We start from the raw sequence: 16405 nt of genomic DNA on the forward strand, positions 1-16405 counted from the left end.
ACGATGCTTTTCACCTAATTTTAAGACCTTTGAGCCGCCATGGGCAAATGAGATGGCTAAGGAGTCGTGAATAGAGCGAACTTCTGAGCTCTACCTTTGTAGCGTCGTAATTTAGAGATTTATTTTTCATTTCAGGCAATTCGAGTTCGTGATTAATCGCTTAGGTGAACAATCAGCCAAGGTAATTTCACAATTTGCTCTATACTAATATTTGAAGTTTCTAAGTAATGTATTTCACGAAATAAAATTTGCCTAGGCCTCTTTTCAATCTTTATTTGCGTACTAACTACATAACTAGATCGACGGACACATTTATGTAACTTTGAGTCGTGAGTGTTCGCAGTGTTAATGGTGCAGATGCAGAATTTAGACCTAAAGCCATCGCCACGACTACAAAAGTTGAAAGAGATTCTGAATTTGTAGATTGCCCTAGGCGATCAACTTCGTCCGCGACGAAATTCCTTGAACACCATATGCGCTGTATTTATACATGTTTATTCGGATGATGGCAGGCACAAGGGCTTCGAGGGCCTATTACGACTCTTTCGCGGTTCCTCGAAGCGTCGTCATGTCCGAGTTCGCACCATAATCAACGGATCTATCTGTTTGCGATGCCTCCGCATGATAACAGGTAAGAACGTGATTGCTGATCTGTTACGTAACAAATACGTACATTAGACATAAGGTAACAGTGTTCGCTGACAGAGTACTGATTCTCACAGTAAAACCCTTTTTACGTTGCGAATAATTGCACCCTTAATAGCTCCTACTTAATATGAGTAGGAGAAATAGGCTATTACTTAGAAGCATGTATTTTTTACGCCTGCTTAAAATTTGTTTTGCTATGATATTTTGCTGCGCGCCAATGTTACAGGGGTGCTGTTTGACAAGTTTTTAACGCTGGCGTTATTAACAAAGTTTTATTTTTAAAGAAAAAGGTCACTTTCGCATTTGAAGACGAATGATATAACAATCTAGGGGGTAACCTGTGCTTGTAGCTCTTGTGTTGTAACCAGTTTTGTACATAGCAGCGTATCTGAAATAAAAGCACGTACTATCAACTGTATGCGATGTTTTGTATTTATTTAAGCTGAGGTTGACATCAGCTACATTTAGGCTTGATAGTTGATTCTTTTGTAACAATCGATTACTTATACACCAGCGAAAATACTTTTAAGCGATAACGCACCTGAATTTTAATGATAATCGAACTTCTGATAAGAACCATGCAAACCCTCCGAAGGTAGGCAGGTAATGAATTTGTTTTCGTTTTAGTGATTAAACGGCAATGCTCTCTTTTATTTAGAGATTATCAAGTTACGGCCCTTGTCACACCACTGTCGGACTGAAGTTTCCTTCTTCTTGAGGACTATAGCCTACTAGCTTGCATACCTGCAATCTTGAATCTTTTCTACACGACTATGTAATAACAAGAGACTAATTGTACGCGGTTTTCGTGGCTGTTTGTCACATAAGTTATCCCACAGGCGACAAAAAGTCGCACGCGAACGCGAACTGCCATCTTCGAGTAAGCGGGCATCAGCAACAGCATCTCATTAATCTGTAAGTTGCTATCTATCTAAACGTGCGGCCAACAGAAGCATAAACACCCTGTATTCGTAGTTTGCTCGTCGTCTGCTCATCTCGGTTGCGTCGTACAACGACAACCAAAAAAAATTTGCACCACACATGCGTCTGCAACGAGCGTTGTTCTCTCTTGCATCCCACCGTTTCGGAATGCCCTCTCTTACGAGCGTCAAAACAGCCATTCGTCGCTGCTGTCCATGCTGGAACCGTGAGCAACGAGAGGAGAGCTAACTGGCTGCTGACATGGCGGGCAAAAATGCCGGCTTTATAACGAACTGAATCGAACTCCGGCCTCAGTTCAGTGGGACGTCAGATGACGTTAGAAGGCCGGCGTAGCACCACTAGCATCTAGTAAAGAACGAATGGTTGGGGATTGCCTTTTCTCGTGTGTGGGTTTTTCTTTAGCGCCGCTAGTAGTAAGCACTGTTTGTGTCATGTGCAGTTGTATTCCGTCGTTGTTATCCACAAAAAGCGATCGTGTTTGGTGTGGCGCGGTCGTGTTTGGTTGGTGTTGATCGGTCGTTTGTGCGTCTCGCGGCCGCCTTCAGCATCACTCCTTCCACAAGCATTAACAATTCTTCCGGATACACCCAACTACCTCTTTCTTTTTCATTGGGCCGATGGTCGGATTAGACAGAGTTCCCGCAAATAGTTTTCCAAGTACTGCGAGTAGTAGTGGTGGTGGATTGCCAACGAAGTTGGGCCAGTCTGTTTATTGCTTTGCCGTGTGTGCCCGCGTGGGGCGGCGCCTGCCTGCCTGCTTGCGACATTGACTGGCCGATCCATCATCAGTCTGCCGAGTGAGGCCTATACCAGTTGGCTCTTGTTCCTATCCAAAGAATTGTTGTCCGTGATTGTGCAGTTGCTGTTGCCCGACAAACATCAGCTGCCCACCAGCCGGCCGCCATCGTGGACTCAGTTATTCTTTCGATATTACTGTAGCTGGCGAACTGTGGCGCCGGACTGTAGACTTGATCGTTGGCTGGACATCGTTGGATCAGAGCCTGCCGGAGCAGTAGCTATTGGTGCGACAGTTTCATTCGCAGCAACCGGGTCGAGTCCGTGGCCGGTCAGTTAGTCGACCTGCTGTTGTAAACACTGAGTAGATAACGACCTCGTCGAATCGTAGCTGAATAGTCGTCAGTAGCAGCGGCAGAATTTCGCTACCGAGCAGTTAGGCCGCGGCCGAGCGGGAACCTACATAGCGAAGGCAAACATGGAGGAGCCGGTCATCGATAACGAGCTGCTTCTCGAGGACGAGAACATGGCCGAAGGCGGTGATGAGGTAAGTTTTGACGATTTTTTGTGACGGCTTTGCACTGCCTCGAAACTCGTATTTCGTATTATTGGCGCACATACATGAGTATCGTTAGATTGTATCTACAAATATGTGGTTAGTTAGAGCCAAAGGAAACAGTTTCGTCCATTTAGATCGTGTATAGTTGTCTATTTCCTACATGTTTCACTGTTAAACGATGTGATCATCTTGTTCGATGTGCGGTTTGAGGAAATCTTAAAACAAGCGAAATGGCGCCTGTTGTTTGACGACATTAAATTGAATGTCTATAACTGTGCACGAAGTCGGACATGCTATGTCGTTAGATGAGACGAATTAATTGCGAATTGAGTCCTGAGGAATTTTTGAAAACTTATTTCAATCCTGCCGATAAACGTTAGCTGTATGAAGACATTGACCATGTTCATGCAGGACGGAGCGAATGCTCAATTTCGTTGACTTAATCGGCCTGGGCGTTGATGCGCCATCAGGGACGGGTCAGCCCTCTCAGTCAACAACTGTAAAGTTACCTTGTCCACGGCTTTACCTCCCAGATAGGAATTGATTATAGCTAGGCAGGGCAAAACCGGCTAGGGAATACTTGGCGTAAGATTTCCGTGTTCGGTTCCCGCTGACGACTGATTTGTTGTCGGCCGTGTTGATCAAGGCCAATGACTGAAAAGTCGAACAATAGCGGTTGGGTAGCTGTCTTTACTAACATATGTATTCTTTTTGAAGCCAGCCTAGTGAGAAGATAACTAAATTAAACGAGTAAGATAATAATTAAATAAATAGATAGATCGTTTTAAATCCACAACAATGTTTTAAGAGACCAGATTTATTTATATTGAAATAATGCTGCAATTATCGTTTGTATTAGCAATTAGCCTTGAGATACCAATAAGCACTCTACTCTCGTACTTACCCCAAGTTTATCGTCATATGACAAACTGAAATAACGTATGGGAAGTCGGTACAGCTAAAATTATATACAGATTGTTCACAAAGACAGTTTTTGAGTTTAACTAAGAATAATTCGTATTTACCTTGAAACCTTTAAAATCAATGGTGTAATGGCGACCAGTTGATAGCATCGCAATAATTAAAGAATACATTCAAGATTTTCGCTTCACACAGTAAATGCAAAAAACTTTCTTAATAAGTCTCGTTTACAACTACACGACTTCCGGATAGCCAATGCGTGGACATTGCGGATGACGCACCTCTAGATGTGATCATTAGCACTGGAAAGTTTGCAAAAATGTTACTTTGCTATTTTTCTTAATTTTGTGTCCCTTATTTCTTAGCCGTATAATGATAATTGGAAAAAAATAACCCTGCTCTTGGTTCTTGCACGACATTCGTGTCGTACTAACAACGACGCTGCCGTCGGCGATGTTAAACATTGTTGGAAAACCATTGGCTAGCCCCGATCTAACTGGTTATGCATGCGGAAGTTCCTCCTTTCGCTGCTTGTGAGCCAGCTGCGTGTTCCACCATGCTGATTTGCCATGGGAAAGTTACCGCACATATTGCGGTTTGTTAGGGGGCAAATGAATCTTTGTTAATTTATCCATTTATCACAAAACAATCATAAGTATGACATAGTAAACAACGCATAAAAAACTCATTGGTGATTTAATGCTGTCGCCTGTCGAAGAATGATACTTGAAAACAGGGCATCGCTTTAGACTACAGAGAATATTAGGGCGAATCTGTTGCTAAGTCAGCATTTGGTACTCCTGTTATTTTTTTCTATACTTGTATTACCCTAAGGAGCATTTTTAGCAGCATGTCTTTGAAAACCAGTGTATTATTATTGTAGTAAATGTATATTTATTGGAGACCATGATGGCGAATGATGGTGAAATGGATAATATCAATAGTACAGTAGTAGGAAAAAACGATTTAACTTGGAAATAATTTTGCAGGAGGGATTGGATTCGCTTCGAGCTCGCGTCAAAGAAATGGCAGAAGAAGCTGAGAAACTAAAAAAACTTCAGTCAGAAGTAGATAAGTCGTCGAGCCATTTATCAGAACAGGAAAAGAAAGAGATCGACCAGCGGTCGATCTACGTCGGTAACGTCGACTACGGTGCCACAGCCGAAGAGCTCGAGCAGCATTTTCATGGCTGTGGGTCAGTGAATCGTGTGACTATTCTCTGTGATAAATTCACTGGTCACCCAAAAGGATTTGCATACATAGAGTTCGCAGACAAGGATTCCGTCGAGACAGCAATGGCTCTCGACGAAAGCCTATTTAGGGGACGCCAAATCAAGGTATATTCGTGCACGTCAATTAACCACTGCTAAAAAAATCAATATTCGTACCATGCGTTTAATTGAAGAAATTGTTTTTTTCTGTATGTAACTAATGCTACTGGCACAATACAAGACCTATATTTTTGGCCTGAACTTTTTTTACAGGTTCTACAAAAACGCACAAACATGCCAGGTATTAGTACGACAAATCGACCCCCTCGTGGGCGCGGGTTCCGCGGTCGTGGTGGTTTCCGTGGTGGATTTCGAGGTGCTCCACGCCGCGGCGTTTTTAGGGGCCGTGGCTCAAGGGGTGGCTTCCATGCAGGGTATGCTCCGTATTAATTTTGCAGAAAGCGAGCGAGCCCCAAGGGTTGGATGGAAGAAAAAAGAAGAAACCGAAATTAAAAAGTCGGGATAGTGCTTCTACCGTACATTATATACATATACATATATATGTATATACATAATGTATTATTACTAATTATGAACTGTGGACAAAATATACAAAAAAACAATTAGCCCTACGTATATAAGCAGTACGCAGAGACAGATTGAGAGAGTGAAGAAGTGAGGATAAGCGAAACGTTGCATTGGTGATAGGGTTCATTGACTACACAAGAAAACACAGATGATCTGCAGCAATTCGCCCGCCATTGGCACGAAAAGACCGATATTGGATAGCTACGCGGAGAAATACCGTAGCAAAAGAAAAAGGAAAATTTATTTGAGAACTAGTAGCTCGTCGTGAAGAACATTACGTAAGAAGTAGCGAGGCGAGTACCGTGATACAATATTGTTATTTTTATATAGGCAACAGTGCCGTTGTTGTAATACAACCGGAGAATCATCACTATATATCCGAGCACATAACGGAGGATTAAAGCCGCGTAATTGAAGATCATGTGAGGAACGTGATTCAACCGTTTAACTCAATGGATCGTGACCAACGAATCATTAGATAGTATATTGTGGCGATTTTTGTTTTCAGAGTCAGTAACCACCGTTTTTTTTGGCTGTAGCCACCACCTGTCTGATTCAATGCCAATAGCGGGCCGACTCCACACAACACCATACACGATATTATTATAACATGGAAAATCATAAAGTTAAGGATACTAATCACATCATGTAAAAGGAGCAAAAGCAAGCTTGTACGTAGGACATTACCGAAAATAGGGCGGTGTACGTTTATGCTGGGAAAAGCTAAAGGTAGCGAGGCTGTGAGTGAAAGAAAAGTGGAGAAATGAAAAAAGAAAAGTGAAAAATAAAAAAAGGAACTAGTTGCCGAAAAAAAACAAACCAAAGGCCGTTTTAAATATTAGAAGATAAAAAAAAATAAAGGATAAAATAGAATAAGAAAAACGTTAATCTGAAAGAGAAAAAAGAACAGGAAAAGAGCCTCAGGAATAAAGAAAATCCAGATAGGCCAAGATAATTGAAGAGTGAACCAGAAAGAAAAACCGGCAACAAGAAGATAAATCAAAAAATGCCGCAATCGTGCAATAACGGTTGAAAAAATACGAGAACGGCCGAAAAAAAGGTAAAAAAATGACAAATTAAAAAATTTTTAATATTTCTACAGCTATATAGAAACAAACGAAACCCTTGTATCCTCTAAGAGGAAGTTTTACGATTTTTTTTACAGTATACTACGGTTCTGCACGAACATAGTATCTTGTGCTAGCTAAGAGGTGATCCTTGACTGGCTTTTTGGTTAGTTGCGGAAAACTTCTCATGTCATACTAGCAGAGCTACAAGGATAAACAGGAAGTCAGGGAAAATTAATGATCCGATCTTAACAATCGTTATACTACTAAAGAAGCGTGACAGCGGTAAATGCGTGTTGATTAATGCGTATGTGATGTTCAGCTGCTGCAGATATATCCAAACGGTACAGTTTCTATCACTCCCCCCTTTTTGGTGGAGTTTTACATTGCATGTATGTGATGTTGATAATAATAATGTTGTTATAGACATTAACTTGTGGCTAAAGCCGGCGTTGTGTGTCACGTATAATACACGAAGTGCGATAGAGCTGCATGGCTGGTTTATAACTCGCTCGTAATATCGAGTAGTTTTTATTACCAATTGGAGTTTTTGATCTCATTTTTAATGGAGTCCCATTCACAGGGTCATCTCGTTTCTGTGATAACAACAACGAAAACGCGTATATTTGTACCGCAGATAGGAAAAACAACTTTGTATATTGAGTAAATAGTTGTTTCGGGAGCACGACGGAAGTCAAGTTAACGATCCCGAGTTTCAATAATAATGGGGAATTATTTATACCGTTGTATTATACTCATACCTTTGATTCGTTTGGATGACGACTGGACTTGTTTTTGTGAATATTGTTAGCTGTTTTGCTTTATTTCAATATTAATTGCTTTATTTTAATAGGAATTTGTCAAATACAAATATTATAATGAGCTGAGAAAATCCAACTGTAGAATTTCTCGGGGTGTCAGTGTACGTTCGCAAAGTTATACATTTTATATTTCGCGGACGATTGCCATAAAGTAAGCAGTGGATTATAATCCATGAGGTATGCAGACGTCCCGAGTTATGTAATTCCCTTAAGTGTTCTAGTTTCTGCATTATGATGGTAATTAATGGAAGTTACTTAAATAAATGTGAAAATGTTACTGAAATATGCATACCACAACTGCTGAAACAGCTTAATTTTGAAAATATCCAAAAAACGAATCAGTAGCTTCGAACGCCTGGCCGAACACTTTTGCTGCAATTATAGCGTATTATCTAAAGACTCCAACGGAATGGTAAACAGGAAAACCGAAGTTCGTTGCGAAAAAGGACGAAATCATATATAGCAGATTTCTTTAGTTGCCGGTAACCATCGTGACGTGCTGGCATTAATAAATTTATTACAAAAAAAAATTTCATGTCATTCACAATTTGCTCTACAGCAGTGCATCATAGTTGCTGTAGCAATAATCCTTCATCATGAAGTGTGTAACTTCCCTCGTTCATGGATGCCAAATTGAAAACTGGCTAGACCCCGTAAGTTGTAATTTTTACGAGTTGAATTAGACTTCAATTTACGGGAGGAACCGAAAATGTTATGGCTTTCGCGTCGTTCCCTATTTGAATTTCCGATAATATTTGTATAGTAATCATAACAACTAAATTGATTTATAAAAGAATTAAAGTGCAATTTTGGAGTAATTTCGATACGCTCTACCCTTAATATTTTCAAGAGGGTCAAATATTAATTGTCCATTGCATTGCTTTCCTATGTGCAAAAGTTTATGTAAACTTCTATGTAAAATATTTATATATACCGCGCCGTGTGTGCATCTCACTCTTAAACCGTATCATACTTTCGTCCAGTAATTTAACCGTTCAGAAACTAGAGTAGTTAGCTGTACTCGGTGGTTATACTACAGTGTTTATTGTAAGGTTTTAAAATATCAAATGATGAGAACGCTCGTATGATATCGGACTTTGATTGCGATTTAGGTAATAATGCGCAGCGACGGCTAGATGGTAAAACTGTGCGAAATCTTCAGTCTACGTTAGTACGGCCCGTAGCATTAAATTTGCATCAGATTATGTAGCTGCCGAAGGACTCACTCTCTATCTCAACCGAAGAGGACATTTGACGTTCGATGTTTGCAGTTGCTCGATGTACGAAAGCGGGGACGCCAGCTCTATCCAATATTAGGCAGCATGCTCACACTAGCGGTTTAGCTATTTTCGCAGCGCAATTCGCTGAGCGATAGCTACGTACGAATCTGGCGTGTCAATTGAGCGGATCGTCAAGAATGTCAAACTATATGAAGGAGTAAAACAGGAAGATTGTCAGTGTCCCAGGATACATAATACCCATACTATATCGATAAGATAGCTTTGACTTCCGAATATAAAGGTCGAGAAAAATATAAATAGAAGCTACCGTTAAATATGAAGTCATGACTATGACGACTGTGCTTTCGAAGTATTTCCAGACGGTAACAATCGATTCGAAGACGACGTAAAACGCGCTGTAAACGAAATTACAGCGCGTCCGATGTCGATACTACTAATTGAAGCTAGTTTTCTTGTGTGAGGTATATCGCCTGCGATTTGTAATATGAATTTAGGTAAGGCCAGCGGGAAATCTGCCAAAAACACGTCAGGTTTCTTTACGGCTTTGAGCTATTCTCGTATCGGCGTCGACCAGTAGTTTTTGAATGCATTGATCTTTCCAAATTCAGTGGGCGCATTCTGGACACAACTAGCTATTTCGGCGGGCATGTCTGGCAGCTGCCGACTCCAAGTCTCTCAGAGCACAACAGAAGCTCGCAGGTGCGCACAATCTCGTGGCCACGAAGCTACGAATGTATCCCTACTGGGCTGTATATATTTGTATTTTATATGAATAATAAGTATAGCTGGTCTGCCGCTAATTACTTGATCGCTATTCAGACGTGGAACGGGTCGTCCAGTCCGAAAGCAAGATGTGACAGCAGAATTTAATAAGTAATGCAAAGTAGTACTTGCAACTGTAATCAATATTAATCATTGATGGGATGAAAAAGGCAGGCGACAAGCTGGCATATTCTAGTTCTGCTAGCAATTACGGGCCGTTTTCTCCGAAAAAATCTCCTGAAGGTGTGGGGCAATATAGTTAGAAAATAGCCATTTTTGATCTTGAGTCGAATAATCTAGGTTCCAACGCACAAAAGTGTGAAGGATACTTCAATTCTCCCAGCACATTAGAGCTTCCGGGGAAATAGCAGTGGGTAGTACTCTGAATAAAGGTGAACGAATACAGACAGCCTATTTTTATGCCTAGGGCATAAAGATAACCTCTGTTCAAATGTGATGACGTATGAGAATTAGAGTACCAATAAACTCATTATATTTACTTAAAAAATCTGTGTGTTTATTTCGTTGATTAAATGAATTTATTCGAATATTAGTAGTAGACTTCCACAAATGGAAACTCGCGCATTAACAGCTCAACTAAATTATTATTATTGAAGTAAAATCTCTGAGAATAAAAGTATTTTCTAGATGATGACGTTCTATCAAATGAAGTATGGAAATTTTGCATCTAATACATGTTCGAATTCAGGCGTAGACGTACTTAGTCTCGCATATGAGCCGGTAGTCTGGTAGAATGCCTACAGCAGTTCCCTAACGTAAAATGCAAAGTGATTACATATATGAACCTACTCAATGGGTAGTATTCGGAAGTTCTTCTTCTTAAAAATGGGTAGACTCATTGCAATAGAAATAACCGAATAAAACATTTCAGCATGAAAACTTTTATAGACAAAAAGGTTGGCTATTTCAGTTTATTGGTTTCATTTAATATGTCAATGAAAGCGACTATCGTAGAAACACAATCAGTTCATTAAAAAAATAAAACCTAGAACAGTATTGCATAATATTTCGCGTTTTATTTTTTTCCTTTATTTTTCCTATATTTATTCTTTATTGTTTTGTAACGGCAGTAATAAGCACCTGTTGAATGTTATTAAAAAAAAATTCGATCGTCTACAGTTTCTTGGTTTTTTCATTTTGTGCCCAAACACAGATAGGATTACATGTATTTTAATTCGGTTTATTTAAATTAAAAAACACAGCCATTACGATATTGGCACCTTGTGGTATTACTGTATACTTTCTCGTCACACCTAGTAGTGTTGTCCTACTTTTTTGTGAGATAACAAATTCTGTGTAAGCTTAAGTCATTTTTGTTCTCCCTGTATGTAACACTGTATGTAACTTTTATGTATGTAACTGTATGTAAAGTTTTTATAAACTTATTTCAAATATTGGTTACCTATCCAGACGTGCTTGAACAATGCTTTATCTACAGTGTAATAATTATGGACGATATACTTACTTTTCAGTTGACAATCAAGCTTATAAATCCAGAAAAATCCACCCGGTTAGGCCTTTAGTGTGAGTCTGAGCCAGTTTGAGGATTCCTTGATAGTATATTTAAAAGGAGGTGATTCTGAGGACTTATTTACGTAAGGAGGATGACAAGAAATGCTAAAATACAAATTATAAAAAAAATTATATAAATCAAGCATCGAATAACACGTTATGGACGAGTATGATATTTTCTGCATAGGACACTTTTAATATCACAACTTTTCTAAAGGCCGATTGGCTATAGCGGTACCTGTGCCTACTATTATTACAGGTGAAAAGGGTGCAATTACACTTACACGATTGCCAAACACTGCTAAAATACTACACATCAGTAATCCTTTGCTATTGATACAATTTGTCCGTTTAAATGTGAGTTAAACTTAGGTAAAACTCTGCGACAGCAATGCTTATTTGTTGGATTCAAGTATGCACTTAGCTTATTATGACTGCTAACCGTCGTGTATGTATAGGCGAGATTGTAATTCACGTTGTTGCCGTCTTCATGCTAAAAACTCTTTATGTGTTTTTCTCTGATTTTTAGGCGATCTCGAGAAGTAGTTGCTTTTTTAAAAGTTGGCTGGAAACGGCTCCTTCTGTTGGACGACACACGAGAGGTACACGATGTCATGACGCCTTCTATACTGGATTTTTGCGTACGTGCTCATTATCGTCGCAGGGGTGTTGGACGAAAACTATTCGATTGGTATGTGGATATAATTTCGATTTATGAACCACTGTACTTAGAACTATATCAACTTAATTCTTGATGAAATTTTTTCTATTCGTTTTAAATTTTTATTTTTATAATGCAGCCCGCCCCTCGGAACTATGAGCTGATACCACAAAATGAATGCAAAGGCCATCCAAATAAAGGTGGAAATTTAGAAGCAATAAGTCGCGTCTTATTTGCATTTGTTTCTGAAATTCATAATCACTCTGGCAATCTCGAGGTATCGCCTTGATTCAGTTATGTATTCTCCACTGGGTAGTAAATTCTTCATCTGCGTAGTAATTTTTTTGTTTCCAAATGATTTTTGCTTCCGTACATAATTACTTCAGATAGCTGTTCACTGTTCCTACGTATTTAAAAATGCAATTTCTTTGTTTTTTTGTGATTCGCATGATTTAAATTATTTAGCATATGAATCATTTATCGTTTCAGTATGTTAGCCTATGAGGGGCGTCAGCCTTGGGAACTCCCGATCGACAATCCTTCTTCAAGGATGCGCTTTTTTCTGAGGCGGCATTATGGATTGGATGCAGAACTAGAGTCCATACCTCAGCTAAACAGGTTTACCGTTTTCAGAGGCTTTCCCTTCGACCGTCAAACAACTATCTCCGATGAGGTACATTATTTATTCAAACTTAACGATAGTTCTTTCTCAATTTAAGAATGAGCAAATCTAATTCGCTAAACACATTGACTGAAATATTCAAGGAGCGCTCAAGAACTATGCGATCCCTGCGAACTGAGGCGCACAGCGCGTCTAGGTAGTCTAACTGAAAAGGTTTCTCATGTCCAAGCACAGTTGCTCTCTGCTTTCTTTCTTCTCCGCTGCCATACAAATAAAAGAATATAATACATACTGTGCATATGATATAACAAATTATGCAGAGAAAGATGATTTGGTCATGTTTAGGCAGTTCTAAACTCAATATCGAATATAAACCAATGTCGTCAAAAGCAGAAAACACGAACATGAATTCGTGTTATATTTTCTTGTCGAATTTATTCGACCAGGGTCAAAGAGAGAGTTGTCACGGAAGATGTATCCAAGAACGGCGAAACGATAGCGTCTTGCGGTGCATCCTTCGGGACTACGATGGACGTTACGACCAAACGAGCGCACATAAAAACCGCCGTTGGGTAGAAGAGCCTATCTATCAACAAAAAGAACCGCGTCATTCAAGCGAACATCGAAACTACAATTCGGCCTTTTTTCATCGCGGAGAGAACTCGCATAACTTTGAAAAAGATTCGACAAGGTAAGCCTCAGAGCTTATGAGTATTAGCAAGTGTCCTGCCAACCTCTTCGAGCCTCGCCTCATAAAAAGTAAAGCATAAATTAATTTATTTTGTTTCTAATAAAGTTTGCACAGAGGATTTATGGTAGTAGATTCCATGTCTACACTATGCATACTGACAGCATAAGCACTTGACTATTGCCGATAAATGCTAATTATGTTACAAATAACTTAATAACAATATCTTATATAAAGTCATTGGTAGAGACAAGGCGATTTTAAAAGCGCAAATAACATTTCAGTAGTTGTTTTCTCTTGAGTCATCGAACTTGATAATGTTGATTTCTCCTTGTTGCTCCACATCTATTAATTGATTCATCAATTGCAGCTGGTGTTGCAATCAAGAGTACAGTCAACGTATGATACGACAATCGCGAAGCGCGCATTTGCGGATGAGAGACAATGATCTAAGGACAGCCGGACCCCGCTCAAGCTCGTGGGTGTTTTTCGATTCAGTTTAGTAAAATGAATTGAGAACATTATTACGTAATCGGTGACATGCCTTGCTTGACGACCGTGCTTAGGAAAGCTTCGGCACTTTATTTTTAGGCCTTTTTTTGTTTTGTTTTTGCTGTTTAACACATGTGCGCGATGAGAATTATTAAAAGCTTAACTATGATGACAGGATAAATTGAGAAATTTACTTTTTACATATAATCCATGCAAGTGAAATTCTGCTGTAGGCTTCGATATGGTTTCAGACAAAGGTAGTCAAGATTCAAAACTAAAAAAAAATGTCAGTATTACGATGTACTAATATATATATATACGGTATACGATATAATAATACGGATCGAAAAAAGACAAAAATCCAGACACGTATCAGAGAATTATTATTATTTCATATTATCGACCAGTTAATAAAAAAACAAACCTTTCTGTGTCTCTCCATTAAGCGAAAACAAATTAAGCGAAAATTGTCTTACGTCTATAACTTTTACGTGGATACTTTTTGTGTATTGCAGTTCTTCATGGCGAGTGCTTGGTCTTGAAGGTCCTGGAAACCTCAACTATCAGATTTCGTAAGAAGAATCGGACGGTCAATTTTCACAAGATTAATTTGCCCAGTGACTACAACGGGCACGTTAGCTGACAAAACAAAGTCTAACTTCAACCTATTTAGTCACTTGAAGGTCTCATTACCGCACATAATGGGTTGCCAAACAGTCATCGTCAGAACATTGCTTTCCATTTTACCATGATGAAAAAAAAATAGAAAGATTCTCCAGGTCGTAGGCATTGGTTCGAAGCCAGGTGATGATTATTGTGGAACTCGGTTCTGCCATTCTCGAATTGAATCCTACGAAGGAAGGTATTATAGGTATAACTGCAGAGCAAAGGGAGGACAGCAGTTTTCATGACGACCTAATACTAAAAACAGCTTTCTATGGCCATCATTAAAATCATCTTCTTTGAAAAAAGCGTTATGGATACATTTATAGCCTAGACGTGTGAATGGTAATCGTCATATACATTATAACAATGAGGACTCAGCTTCTTAATCCTACGCGTGAAGCAAATTGAACTCAGTTATAAATGTGATGTTTCAAATACATCTTTATGTACGAAATTAGAAAAAGCTATAGCGAAGCGGCCATAGAAAAAAGAGGAACAGCGGTAGAACTTTTGCGTTAAATTTTGTCTTATGTCGAAATTATTAAAAGCAGAGACGTGAAATTTGGTCAAATTGTGATTGAAATTGGACACAGTAACGTAAGGTTTCCATGTTACCGGCATCAAGCTAACTGTTTCTAACATATTCAAAAGATATGTGTAGTGTTCTAACTCTACAAATATTCTAGACTAGCTATTAAAATCTACCACGAGCAAAAATAAGCGAAAAACATACGGTTTATGACCCAGCAATTTTTTTTTAATGATAAATTTCTGTGAAAGTTCCTTAGAACCAACAGTTTCATTACGGCAGCCCTTTGAAAAAAGATTACACAGAGATAGAAATACACGAGCAAGCAAAATTTATATCAATAATTTAATGACATATATTTTATGTCAGCATTGCAGCTGATTTGTACCTTTAGTGTTAATCGGAGTAAATTCATCATTATATGTCCATGTTAATATATTTGACAAAGTTATTTTATTGTCTTTTATATAAGTTGTGATACCTATTATTGATGATAATAAAGTGGCACTAAGATCTTGCCGTACTAGGTGAATCTTATCATTCTTGTCTAAACTTGGTAACGGCCTAGGTGGTGAGCGGCAGTTTTCCGTTTCTCCAAAGGCGCTAAAGGTTTTGCTGTTCCTTCTGAACACGGTAAGGACTTTATTATCGCAGTTACATTTAACTATTTGGCTATGTTAATATACGTCTGTCTTAACCCTATACGTCTTACTTGAAGTTTCGCATACATACCGATACATTTTTTGTGTGAAAGCCCGTGAAGACCTTATCTTGGTCTTGTGTTTGTCTCGTTATTCAAAGTTGGAATTCCATCAGGTCGCTAACAGCGGATTGATCTTCAGCAGACAACGGATACAGACTTATTTAGTATCGTTTCACTGTGGCCAAATCACTCGCATACGTTATATATAGAATTCGTGTTATAATTGACAAGCACATTAATTACATATGCAGTTGTGCTTGTACCGTTTCGCGATATATAGTGATTATTCATGCGACTGCAATTATAATAACATTACTGCTTTTGCGAACATTTCCATTTCGTAATCTATAACGCTATGCTTTATGAGGGGAGTGCAATAGATATTAAAAACAAAAGCTATCAGGACGGCGTTCTGAAAACTGGACCGGTTTTTAAAAATTGTATTCATTCAATGAAAAGAAAGAATAAAACAAACCTGAGTTTGTATCACAAACTGGACATTATTTGTTCATGATATCACTTGCTGCGATATTCCACTTTGATAACGTGGGGTGAAGGTAACTTTTTCGTCGGTTTAAAAGCCCTTACCCTCAAACATGTACGAAACAAAGCTGTGTATAGAAATGCGAAATAACGCTAGCAAGGCTTATCTTGGCAGCTTGATAGATTAGCGCCGATATAACAGTTAGACGTTTAAACTGCACTCTGCATTTACATACGGTGTTCGGAAAGTCAAGCAGTTCTGTACATAACATAGATCGTTTACACTGAGCGCTGTGAAATTGCACACTTTATGTACACTTCAATAGATGATATATATATATATATATACAAATATTTAATCACTTAAGCACAAGGCTCTTCAACGGCTTCAGTAGCATTGGCGACACAATATTTGCTCACTATGATATTTGCATTACTAGATGCCAAGCAAGTATCCGAAGCACTCATTTATTTATTTTACATATAAAATGGAAATGGCCAATACTAAGATTGTAATGAAATAAAGACGTATA

At 38.8% G+C, this 16405-nt stretch overlaps 2 protein-coding genes across 3 annotated transcripts in view; both read left to right on the forward strand.

The window, feature by feature from the left end:
* LOC111243297 (uncharacterized) overlaps positions 1 to 15212 on the forward strand; it is a 22033-nt gene extending 6821 nt beyond the window's left edge. For both annotated transcript variants that reach the window (XM_022788627.2, XM_086977583.1), the window contains exons 2-8: positions 136 to 181; positions 513 to 631; positions 11558 to 11719; positions 12179 to 12362; positions 12758 to 13002; positions 13370 to 13477; positions 14007 to 15212. In XM_022788627.2, the coding sequence (XP_022644362.1) occupies positions 136 to 181; positions 513 to 631; positions 11558 to 11719; positions 12179 to 12362; positions 12758 to 13002; positions 13370 to 13477; positions 14007 to 14067 (925 nt within the window). In that variant the 3' untranslated portion in view covers positions 14068 to 15212. The remainder of the gene's footprint in view (positions 1 to 135; positions 182 to 512; positions 632 to 11557; positions 11720 to 12178; positions 12363 to 12757; positions 13003 to 13369; positions 13478 to 14006) is intronic.
* Positions 1060 to 7789, forward strand: Pabp2 (poly(A) binding protein nuclear 1). The gene is made up of 3 exons (XM_022788640.2): positions 1060 to 2872; positions 4795 to 5142; positions 5290 to 7789. Exons 1-3 carry the CDS (start codon positions 2804 to 2806, stop codon positions 5464 to 5466), a joined length of 594 nt encoding a protein of 197 aa, XP_022644375.1. The 5' UTR covers positions 1060 to 2803; the 3' UTR covers positions 5467 to 7789.
* Positions 15213 to 16405: the final 1193 nt, after the last annotated feature.

Source organism: Varroa destructor, unplaced genomic scaffold (genome assembly GCF_002443255.2).
Source record: "Varroa destructor unplaced genomic scaffold, Vdes_3.0 BEIS01000001.1, whole genome shotgun sequence".
Classification (NCBI taxonomy): domain Eukaryota; kingdom Metazoa; phylum Arthropoda; class Arachnida; order Mesostigmata; family Varroidae; genus Varroa; species Varroa destructor.

What these genes read in the sequence shown, in the direction of transcription:
- Pabp2 (XM_022788640.2), top strand. Translation starts at nt 2,804, where the DNA reads ATGGAGGAGCCGGTCATCGATAACGAGCTGCTTCTCGAGGACGAGAAC. An exon ending in TGGCCGAAGGCGGTGATGAG is followed by an intron (nt 2,873 to 4,794) that starts GTAAGTTTTGAC and finishes ATAATTTTGCAG; the next exon opens with GAGGGATTGGATTCGCTTCG. An exon ending in TTAGGGGACGCCAAATCAAG is followed by an intron (nt 5,143 to 5,289) that starts GTATATTCGTGC and finishes CTTTTTTTACAG; the next exon opens with GTTCTACAAAAACGCACAAA.